At 39.3% G+C, this 12,516-nt stretch overlaps 1 protein-coding gene across 1 annotated transcript in view; it reads right to left on the reverse strand.

Annotated features, from left to right (window-relative positions):
- Positions 1–9,194: 9,194 nt before the first annotated feature.
- Positions 9,195–12,516, reverse strand: part of tshr (thyroid stimulating hormone receptor) — a 31,520-nt gene continuing 28,198 nt past the window's right edge. Inside the window, exons 9-10 of the mRNA XM_033990829.2 lie at positions 12,062–12,250; positions 9,195–10,610 (exon numbers count right to left, since the gene is read on the reverse strand). Of these exons, the coding sequence (XP_033846720.1) occupies positions 9,239–10,610; positions 12,062–12,250 (1,561 nt within the window). The 3' untranslated portion in view covers positions 9,195–9,238. The remainder of the gene's footprint in view (positions 10,611–12,061; positions 12,251–12,516) is intronic.

Here is a 12,516-nt window from a genome sequence, read left to right on the forward strand (position 1 = left end):
ATTTTCTGGACTATAAGTCGCACTTTTTTCAGAGTTTGGCCAGGGGTGCGACTTATACTCAGACACGATTTATTTTTTTAGTTTTTTTCTTCATTATTATGCATTTTTTGGCTGGTGCGACTTATACTCCGGAAAATATGGCACACAAAATTAATGAGAAATATTAAGTAATTGACTTGGATTGCTACTGCTGACAAAAATATGTATCATTTTGAATCAATATCAGTCACATTTCCACGGAAACAAGCATGCAACGCCACCAGGGCCAAGTTCCAGGTCAGATCTGGGAAGAGGCGAGTCCGCTCACAGGAAGAATTCATGTTTGCGAGGTATTTTTCTTTCCATAAAAACAACTTTAAGAGTATTTCACACAAGTGTTAATTTGTTGAAGTACATTTTTAAACGGCTGCCTAAATACTTTTAAGTTTAATGTGATACAAAATTGAGTACCGTACTTCATCCACCACTGTAAACAGATATTTGTACCACTCACATATACTGTACTCATATAAACATTCATTCCTACTGTTAGCATCTCTCCTCTCCACTCCACAGACCTAACCTAGCAGTGTCACATCCTTGTTTCCACAGATTTAGACGGACGTAACGCGGCTGTAGAGCATTCGACGCAAAGCAGTAACATCTCCGTGGCGACAAGCGCTCGGCAGCCCGTCCACCAGTAAAGTTACATAATGCAGCTTTTAATTTAAACTGCAGCACTGTACAGATCCAGGCCTTGTACAGAAATCCTTCCCCTGTTCTCCTGCTCCTCCTGGGCATCAGACAGAGCCTCGTAATGGGGCTCTGGAGAGTCTGATGGTGCCCCTCCTGGAATGTCTGGTGTGGAGGGTTGGTCTGAAAAATATCAAGTCTCCCGTGAAAATCATACTCCGGGTTTTACAGTCCAATTTATAGAGCCGCAAAATTCTTAACTTCTTCGTTTGGACGTTGTAATTTTCAAGCTACGAAATCTCAAGAGTTCCAGCCATAACGATCATTTGTACTGCAAGTTTACGGGTCAGGGTGAAGAGTTGTAGTGGTTAAATTTTTGGACTGTAAACAAAATCCAAAAAAATAATTGGAGTTTGACCTAAAAATCAATACTACAACAATGTATTTTCTCATCTAGTTAAGTCATTTTAAAGTTTTCTCATGAACTGCAAATCGTCTGGGATACACAGAAACACGATATTGACGAGACATTGCCAAAAACGTGTATAGATAACGCAAAAAATCGGAAATCGGTTCTGAAAAAGTAATATTTGGGTCACATGCAGTTCAAATATGCACTTAAAAACACTTAAAAAAGCAGATTTCAGATTTGGAGAGCAAAAAAAATTGTTAGCTTCTTCATTTGGGTGTAACAAAATCTCGAGTTCAAAACAAAGGATCTTACTAATCATTTATTGAGCAAGTTTAGGGCGAAGATCTTAACCACAAATCCCCTGTACAACATTTTTCTTCATTTTTCATAGTTAATTAATTAAAAAATCCTCGCAGAAACAGCATCTCTTGGATTATAATGAAAAAAATTATGAGTTTATCAATCAGAAGTTTCCAAAAATGAGAATAGCTACCACCACTAAGACCACATTAGAGGAAAAAAAACATTTTGAAATCCATTTTGAAAACCCAGTTCACCACAAAAATCAAGCTTGTATATATTAAAAAATTAATTAATTCCAGCCTGCGTAAATTTCCTCCTGTAGCTGTAGTTTCTTGATAATAAACAGTCCTAAAGTCATTGAATCCAGATGAAGTTCGTCTCATTTCTGACCTTTTCCGGCGATTGTTTGTTTGTTGTCACATAAACTAACCAGAGAAGCAATAACTCCCCGGGAAAGGTTAACTCTGTCACTTATGGGCCTGGTGCGTTCGATTTAATGTAATCAGCAGCGGGCACGTTTGGATAAGAAACACGATGATTTTTAAGACTTTTAGGAAGTGACCTTCGTTTTTCCCCAGTCCACGGTGTTGTTTATAATAGTAGCCTGCGATATCCCGTTATCTAGTGTGTATTGTACCCGGGCAATCCTGTAAAAAATACTTAAAATAATCATCGTGAAAAGGGTAATTACAGCTTCGCCAGAAAGGATTTTGCTTTAAATAAATGGCATCTATAAATGACTGTTGTCTGTCGTCGAAGTATGAGCCGTAGTAAAAGGAAAAAATCAATTCTGTCAACTGGACGAGTGTGTCGAGTCTGTCGTACGTCTCCATCTCAAAGCCGCTAACCTCTACTTTGACGATACTGAGGTACAGATTTTAGCCAAAGAAAAGAAATGGTTTAAGAGGGGAGTTAAAGAAGCCATTTTTGTCAGGAAAAACAATCCATCTTTGAAGAGGGATGCAGGGTGTCGACATCATTTATCTCATATTTACAAAACCCATCCTCCGCATACTAAATATCACTATTGTTTTTCTGTAGATCGAGGTCTAATACGGTGAGGGCAGCCATTAAGGGCCTGAACTATTACCATACGCAAAACAACGTACACAAATGTCTTAATATTTGCATTAAAAAGCTGCACCATGTAACTTTTCTTATGGACGGTTCTACTTGCTTTTCATCATGGACATGTTATTGCTTTGCCTTGAATGTTGCACACCAGGCCAAGTTCCAGGTCAGATCTGGGTAGAGGCGAGTCCGGTAAATGGTTCATGTACTTTTGTTGTACTTTTGTGTCTCAGTGGGGATGTTGTTGTTATTGCTTAGCCTGGAATGTTCCACGGTATGACATTAAATCTATTATTTGTTCATTAACAGGCAGTGGTGGAACGTAGTAAAGTAATTAGGTATCGGTACTTAAGTAGATTTTACAGTGTGTACTTTTTACTCCACTACATTTTGGGCTGGATTGAAAAGTAAAAAGTACTTATCATTTGAGGGGTTATATTTACTGTGCTTGTTATTTTTACCTCCCGACTAAAGTTTTTTGAGATCAAGTTTTGACTTTAAAGAAACTATAAGTCGCACTTTTTCATAGTTTGGCTGGGGGTGCGACTTATACTCTGATACAATTTATATTTTTACTTTTTTTGGCTGGTGCGACTGGAAAACACGCACACAAAATTCATGAGAAACATTAACTAATTGATTTGTATTGCTAGAGCTGACAAAAATATGTATCATTTTGAATCAATATCAGTCACATTTCCATGGAGACGAGCACGCAACGCCACCAGGGCCAAGTTCCAGGTCAGATCTGGGTAGAGGCGAGTCCGCTCACATAAAGAATTCATGTTTTCGAGGTATTTTTCTTTCCATAAAAAACAACTGTAATAGAATAAATACAAGATGGATAAGCACGGAACAAACCAGACAAAGCAATAACATCACCGTAGAGACAAACAGATGGCAGAACGTCCTCCAGAAAAGTCACGTAGTGCAGCTTTAACGCGAAAATCATTCTGGAACGTTCACTTTTAATGTATATCCAGTGCACGGGCCAAAAGTCTGAAGTGTTGTTTGCATAGCTGCCTCTCAGCCTGTTCTGCTCTGCATGTTAAGCCCCTCCATGTTCACTGGCCCATAGTGAAATGCAGGCAGTGACATCACTAATGCAGGGATTTGGTGTTCCCGGGAACGCGCTGAATCTTTAATGTTACACTCTGACCTCCTCCGCTCAGCCACGCCGCTCCGATTTCACCGAACGTCGCAAAAAACCCGTGTTCTATAGAGACGGTGTTCAAAGGCAGTATAGCAAAAGTAATAGTTTGTCTTATTTCTCCTTTAATTTTTGAAGTACGCAAACATTTTCAGTGCAAGATTTCATTGGACAGAAGTCGCTGAGCGTTCTGTCGAAGGTTGGTAGTTCAACACCAACCCAACTTCTGCCATTGTGTCCATGAGCAAGACACATCATTCATCTTGCCTGTTTTTGAATGCGATTTGAACCGATGGCGATGGGAGACTGAAAACCACACTGCCGTCTGTCTCAAGTTGTACTACAGAGTTTAGAGTAAGACATTATTAGCGTACTCTTTATTTGTAAACTTATCTGTTTCCATAGAGATGAGCGGGTGATGCCACTAGGCCTAATTACGGGTCAGATCTGCGGAGAAGTAAGCACGCTTGCAGTAAAGTGCATTTATCTAGCCATTTTACAACATTTCTTAATAAAAAGCAATAAAAAAAAACACCTGCAAATGGCAAAAAAAAGTAAGATAAATACGTTTAACGCCATACTGATTTCATAACTAATGTTCCAGGCAAGGCTTTAACAGCTCCACGGAGACGAGCGAGTAGCCAATGCCCCGTCGGTAAAGTGAAATACCTTTAATAATGCATAAAACGTTTTAAACCAACTTAGCTGAACTCTCCCAGAAGTGTCCTGCTTATTTGAGTTCACAGAGCGGAAAGAGAAGGAAAACCCTGTACATTTCCCGTATCTTCTAAATAAATTGCACTACTTTGTCTAAAATATTCAAATAGTGTAAAATAAGGACCCCGCGGCGACCGTTTCCACATTGTTTTTTTGGTGCGCTTCCTCTGCTCCGTTGCGGACGTTCTGGGGGCGCGTGACGTTGATGTTGAGGGGCCTTGACACTTACACTGTGATGAAATGAGTGCAGCTTTGGAGAGGCAGAGAGAGGGGCCCTCGGTGAAGCAGCCGGGCAGAGACGCAGGAGTGGGCGGCGGGCTTTTAAAGGGCTCTCCTGGTCCGGCCGAGTGGAGGAGATGGACAAAAACACTGGAAAAAAATATCTGACGAGCTCGATTCTGATTGCGGGTTTAAAGTCAGCACATGAACGTTTGAATTGTTGTTTCATTATTGACGGAAAAATGGTTAGATCTGACTATACGGGGGTTTCGGAATGATGAGAAGTTACGACTGTTGCCATAGCGATGAACTATTTAAAACACAATGTATCTTTTTTGAAAGGCGGAACGTCCTTATTTTGTCACATCAATAGGTTGTGGAAGGTCTGAAACAATGGAAATGCACAAGTTAGCCCGAAATGTTCTACAGTACGGCATTAAACGTACTTATCTCAATAGCTACAAGCAGGTAATGCCACCAGGCTAAGTGTTAAGTGTCAGATCTGTGCAGAGGCGAGCCAGCTCACAGTAATATAATGCATGTTTTCCCAAGTAGTTTTGAGCAATAAAAAGCTGAATGCCATAAAGTGGAGCATTCCTGGTAAAGCTCGCAAAGCATCATCTCCATGGAGACGAGCAGGTGGCTGACCCCCAGAAATAAAAAAAATAAAAAAGGTTTAAAGGTCCCATATTATGTGAGCTTTAAGCCATGTTAAAATTTTATTACTTCATAAAAACATGCCCGGAGTTGTGTTTTGTTTCATTCACACTACATCTCCAAACCTCAAAATGCTCTGTTCCACCTTGTGATGTCATAGCGGAGCAGTCTTCAAGTTAACGGCTACATTTTACCTTTTGTTTAGCAGAGATTGGCGATTCCAGAGCTGAAATCATCCAAATGTTTCTAGTGAAGATGCATCGAGTTTAGAAACACTGCGGAGCACTTCCTGTATCACCACATGACATCACAAGGTGGAACGGAGTGTTTTTTTCTGTCTTGAGAGAAGAGCTCAGCCTAAATATGCAGGATTTGTGCGTTAAGCATGTGTGAAGGAAACAAAACACAACTCTAGGTATGTTTTTGATGAGGAACATTAGAAAATAGCGTAATACTGTATGGTATGTCCTTCACAGAATATAGAATGACAAAAAAAAATTAGGTTGGACAATTCAAGCTTTGTGCAGTTGTCTTTTTGAGGTGTCCAAATCTCATAAAAGAGTCATCTCCAAATCCATTTTTTCTGACATCATCCGACCAAAGCGATACCAGCACAGATTATCACTCCGATCATTACCATAGCAGTGTCCAGCTGTCTACTCGCGTATCTCCTCCATTAGTTTGCAAGTAAAATTAAGAAAATCTCTGAAATAATCCCCTTTTCCTGGAACAACTCCCCCTCTACCCCCCAAATCACCCATGTAAAACTGTCACCCAGACTCCAAAAATGCTAACCAGATGTTAAGCAGCCACCGGTTGGAGATGTCCATTAGTTTAGCTATTTAAAAGCTAAAAACACAGAGCAGCACGTGTCTACGCCGTATTTACTTTAGGCCTGAGCTATCTCCGTGGAGTAGAAGTCACTCAAGGATGGAAAAATATCTCAGTTTGTGCTTGGAAAAACAATCCTAGCATACCAGACGAGACACTACTATAGAATATATATTTGTGATTATCATACCAGTGTGTAATTTGTTTAAAAGGGCTCCTAATCATAACATGCTCTGGTGTTTTTGCTTTTGTAAATGAACTCCTCACACTAAGGACGATCAACTTTGAGCGTGTCTGCAAACGGTTCCCATGCACATCTACACCGGTAAATAAACCAAACGGGGCTATCCTTTCAGTTACATTTATTATTATAGAGCTTAATATCACAACAGCAGTCACCTTACATGGTTTAGCTTAGCATTTAGCATCTGGAAATAACAAAAACTTCACACATTTTACACAAGTTGGGTGAAACTGTTGGTGTACAGCGCAATATTACTGACAAAAGACACTTTACTGGTCACTTTTCTGGTGGAGTGTTTGTCACCTGCTTGTCTTCATGAATATAATATCGCTTTGCTTGTAATGTTACGCAGTACGCCTTTAAACGTATTCATATATAACAGGTGTTTACCGTATATCGCTCTAAAATACATTGAAAAACATGATTTGTACTGTGATGGTTTGCCCTCCACAGATCTGACCTGTAACTTGGGCTTGTCTCCACGTGCAGATAACTTTAATGCTACACTGTGGAACATTCTTAGCCAACAAATAATATCACTTTGCTTGTAATGTTCCACAGTACGCCTTTAAACTTAAATATTTTGCATTTATTCAATAATATTGCTCCAAAATACGTTGAAAAACATGATTTGTACTGAGATGATACGCCCTCCACAGATCTGATCTGTAACTTGGGCTTGTCTCCACTACAATTTAATAAAAAATGGAAGTAGACTGAGTTGTAGACTAAGTTCTTCCATGTTCTAGCCCAGGTTTTCTAGGTTAAAGGGCCGATATTATGTTATTTTCTCATCACAAACAGACCTGGAGTTCTCTCAGAAAAATCCAAAACACTCTGTTCCACCTTGTGATGTCATGTGTATATACAGGAAGTGCTCCGCTGTGTTTTTAAACTCCACACACCTTCACTAGAAACATTTGGATCATTTCAGACCTGGAATTGCCAATCCCTACAGAACAAAAGGTAAAAGGAGCTGTTAAATTGAAAACTACCACTTCATGACATCACAAGGTGGACCTAATTTTAATAGGTGTATGACGTGTGTGGACGCACCCTTAGTTGACCTGCTTTTTGAAAATGTATTTTGCGTCTTTAAATGTAGCACAGTCAAATTTAGATTGATTTCAAACAACAGACTAACCAAAAATATGGGATAAATTATCTGTGGGTTTGAGCAAAACAAAAGGATCTCGTTGTGGGCATAAAACAGTATTAATTTTCTCCCCAAAAAAAAATGCTGCTGGAGGACACTGCACTCATTCCAAAGCTATGCCACTCTAAAAAAATGTGACAGATTATGCACCAGTTTGTCCTTTTGTGGTTTTTATGCCATTTGCGAATAAGATAAAGCAAATATAGTAGTTTTGTAGTACAGAATACGCAGAATAATTATTTTCCACAGTGCAGCTTAAATATTACAAAAATATACACTGGAATTATGTCGTTCATTGTGAATAAAAGTATTGCGTGTTTCACAAATGTGTCAAATCTTAAGTGCAGTTGATGATTCATACATTATAAATACTTCTTATAAAGCGTGTATTTACACTCAATATATTTCTTTCAAAATCATTCTCAATATTCATCTCATAATCTCACCCACTTTTTTCACTGCGAGTTTGTATTTCAGATTTTTCCAACAGCTGTAACCAAAAACTCACCTACAGAGATTGTGAAAGCAGCTGTCACATGAAACTGATACAGAAGTTTGGATTTTTATCTTTGCAACGTCTCTTAAAGGTGCGTTATGTAACTTTTCTGGTGGAGGATACGCCACTCGCTTTTCTCAAAATGTTGTTGCTTTTCTTTGAATGTTGAACAGTGTGGGGTTGAATTTATTGCTACAAAGACAAGTGAAGCTACAACTGAACAAATTACAAATTATAGGCCAGATCTGTGGGGAAGTGATACCGCTCAGTCAGTGGTGGAATGTAAAGTAAAGAACGACGTAAAAGTAGTAAAGTATTGTAATTGAGTAAGATTTTAGGTATCTGTACTTTACTTCAGTACATTTTAAAGAGGATTTGAGAGAATGTGTACTTTCTATTACAATTTTGAACTGGACAAAAAAGTTAAAGTTTTTTTTATTATTGTTTCAGACGTGCTGTGGGATTTATTTTTAACACATTCATAGTTTAAGCAAACAAACATATACAAATAAAAACAGCTACAGTTAAACGATTGATTTAGTTGTTTCAGTTGAACAAAATTCAACACAAATCTGTATCAAAATCACTATATTTGAAGATTAATAAGACCTGAAAATCTGTGTGAAATACATTTACTTTTTACTCTAAGTAAATGTTTAAACAAGTTCTTTACAACTACTTTTTTACTTGATTTTTTTCTTTTTTTCTTGCAGTGTCTGTACTTTTACTTAACAAAACTGAGTACTTCTTCCACCACTGCTCACAGTAAGCATGCATGTTTTTCAAGTTTTTTTTTGAGCACTAAAAACACCCATAACGACATACATTCTAGACAGATATGTCCAATGCCAGAAAAGTTACAAAGTGCCCCTTTAAGTGTTAAATGGTAGAAATATATGATTACTCTAAGATATACAACAGGATATTTAGATCTAACTAAAACCCTAACTGTTAACATCAAGGTTAAACAGGATCTTTACTTCTATCTTTATTCAATTTATAATAACCAATGTTATTTATCTTTATGGTCATGATTCAGTCTTGTTTTAGACCTGGCTTAGTCCTGTTATAAACCTGGTTAAATACTGCACTTATATGATTCTAGCTGTTTCACAAATAAAACTTACCATGACTAAAAACTGCAGTGTTCTGTAATAGTAAGGCACTTCCTTATTGAAACTAGTTGACGATTCATGGGCCAACGTTAAAATTACTGACTCAAAACAGGAAAAAGAAGAACAAGTTCAAGTAGCTTTGCCAATAGACTCTCACGTACTAAATAGACTTTGGCTTTCATCAGGACTGGTCTGCTACTGTATTCTGAGAAGTTTGTCCAGAGCATTTTCCGAGATGGACCTCTTCTGCGCCTCCACGTTTTTGTCCCTTCCCCTCCGAATCTGCGACGTCCCGCTACTCCCTTTCGACGAAACGGTTTGCCCCCTGAACAACTGCGCCCTCTGCTGGCATAACCCCACTTTACTGAGGAGAATGAAAACGTCTCCTCTGAACGCTTTGGTAAAAATAGCATACAGGAATGGATTAGCGCAAGAATTGAGCGGGTAAAACAGAACCAATAGGATTTTAGAATTGGACACTGTGATAAGGGGGCGGTCCATAGCTGCGGATATAGCGTAAAACGAAATCGGCGCCATGCAGAGAAAGTCGGTAAATATTAGCACGGCCATACGCTTAGCAATGTTGGTATCTTTTGACCCAGAACGATAATGAGGGTTGTGTACTGCGCAATATATTCTAAAGTAGCAAGCACATATTACAAAAAATGCTACGATGTTGAGAAGTAACACGAAAAGGATATAAACTTGAGCTGCTGTTGATTTGGTATCCATCGGAAGACATATGCTAACCATTTGATAGCTGCTAACGCCAACTAGCGGAAGTAGTGCTAATATAAAGCAAAAAATCCACCCGGCTACCATGACAACCGCAGCATGACAGAGCCGTAGCTTTCTATCCAACCGCATGGCAAAGGTGATGGCGTACCACCGTTCTAGCGTGATCACTGTCAGCGTGTATACCGATAGCTCGCTAGCAAAAACGGTAAAAAATCCAGCTAGTCCGCAACCGGGGCCTGTCTGCCAGTCTATAGCGTGATTGAAATACTCGCTTCTTGTGTGGAGGTCTACAGAAGCAATAAGAAGTAGGTATATTCCCATGCAAAGATCGGCGAAGGCTAAATGGCACATTAGAAAGCGGGAGACGGATAGCTTGTAGTGGCTAGTTAGCAAAACAATGAGAACTACGACATTGCCCAGAACGGCTAGCAAGCTAACAAACCACACTGTCACTCGAAGGAAGGTAAACCTCATGATGTCCTCGCAAGGGTTAAATTCATCCGGGACAGGCGAGCACGCTACCTCCGCCCGATCATCACACACTATGTAATTATACTGGCTATCGAAGTACTGGGTATTGTCCTCTTGGGGGTTTTTAAAGTTCTTTCCAAATCCCACGACGTCGTCAGACTGGCCCCCGAAATAGAGATGGTAGTGCAGGCTGCTGTGGAAACCCTGCTCCTTCAGGAAGTCCTCGTTGGTCTCCTGGTCTGGGACGGGGTCGGACATGACGTCATCCTGGAGGGAGGGCATGAGTAAGGGTCCCACCGAGCGCTTGTGGTGCTGGTCGTTGAAAGCGGTTAAGTTGCAAAGAAAGTACTCCAGATAGCTGAAAGAAAATAGAAATATAGATACTGTTAATAGATAGATCTACAATAGAATTTAAGTTGGTTGGAAGTGAGGGAACTATTGTTGAGTGAGAAAAACAAAATTAAAAACTTTTTAATTAGCCTGGTTTTGATCACTACTGACTCCAACTAAATAAAGTTTTGGTACTTAACAGTGTTGCATAATCAAAAATGAATAACAGCGCATGAACAGAGAGGGAAAAAGACTGTAAAAATACCTGAAAATATTGTAACAGTACTCTAGACTCTATCCTGAAGTAAGCAGACAGCAAAATGGGCATATTCTCTATGTTGAAGATTTTTTTTTTAAAACACAAATTACAGTTGTACCTAGCCTCTATATGATCTCGCCTGAAATCCGAGCTTTAAACTTAAAATGTACATGATGAACCACTTTTGGGTTGATATAACAATCCCTGTGAATTTAGGGGAAAGCCCAAAGCTCTAACTGTAGCACGGCACGTTTATAATGAGTGCACGCCTCGAGCGCTGTTAGTCAGTCTGAGACCTCTCCCCAACAATAACAGCTTTGAGTGACAGTAATTACAGCCGTGCTTCAGACATTATAGGTGAACGTGTCAGACGGTTGATTCACACCCTGCCAACGTCCACACCGCTCTACGGCAGCTAACCCAACACTTACGCCACTCATTAGTACCTTTTACAGTGCCCTCTGCTAATACTGGCACCCTTAATAAAATCTATAGTCATGTAGGTACCTCGTGCTGTAGTTTTAGAGACTACCTGACTCCAAGCTCTTTTTCTGAGCCAATTAAGGATTAACCATAGTGTAACTTTTCTGGTAGCGCCCAACACCTGCTCATCTGCTTTGTCTACAATGTTCCACAGTACAGCATTAAGCTTATCTATCGACATGGAGACGCGCAGGTTTCAAGGTATTTGAGCAATAAAACTGTTAATGAATATATGTAAGACAGATATGTTTGTACAATACTGTGTAACAATCTAGGAAAAGCAATAATATCTCCATGGAGACAAGCAGGTGGTTGACCCTCAAATAAAAAAAAAACTTCCCATTAGCCCTTTATTAAAAGAATAACTTTGTACAGCGAGATTTCCTCATTACTAGGACAGTCAAGATTACAAATTTTGAAGCACAATATGTTGCTACAGAGAAATATTGCGATAAACGATAATATTGAAAGTACTTTATGCCACTGAGTAAGATTAGGTTTCAATAAAATCCAATAATTAACCAATAATCAGCCATAAAAGTGACTTATTCAACCCTCTGCAGCTCAAATATTGAAATAACAACTGAAATAACAAAAATCTCCCCACTTTTGCAAAGAGTAACCACGATAAATATGGAGCCCTAAAATATATAGTTCTATCTTTCATATATTGAACGATAAATTCATTATTGTGACAGGCCAATTCATTACTGACACACGAGTCGTTTGTGTCTCACCCTAGTTTCTTCTTGATGTTCTTGAAGCCGCAGCAGTGGCTGGGGTAGGTCAGGTTGGCGCTGCGCAGGTTCACAAAAGTTTTAATGGGGGGGAGTTTCTTCAGGGCCCGGGCGTCTCGTGCCTTGAGCTCACGCAGACTGCCCATCCCGAGAGTGGGCAGAGAGCTGATGGCTGTTTCAGACACGTCTCTGAGAGGAAAGACAGAAGCTCAGAAGTTAAGAATTTACAAAGGAAGGGGTTGACATTTTCACGTGTATACATTTAGATATGCATTTGTGAAAGAGGTTTTATTTCTGCTTGTTATGTAATAATATACATTTGTGCCATATACAATAATATACAATTTGTGAATGCTACAGCTACGTATTTTTTGTTGAACCATGGAAATAAGCAGCTTTCTGCAATAATCCGCACCAGGTTTTTACACTTACAGACATGTTGCTTAATCTTTGAC

This window comes from Periophthalmus magnuspinnatus, chromosome 24 (genome assembly GCF_009829125.3).
Source record: "Periophthalmus magnuspinnatus isolate fPerMag1 chromosome 24, fPerMag1.2.pri, whole genome shotgun sequence".
NCBI lineage: Eukaryota > Metazoa > Chordata > Actinopteri > Gobiiformes > Gobiidae > Periophthalmus > Periophthalmus magnuspinnatus.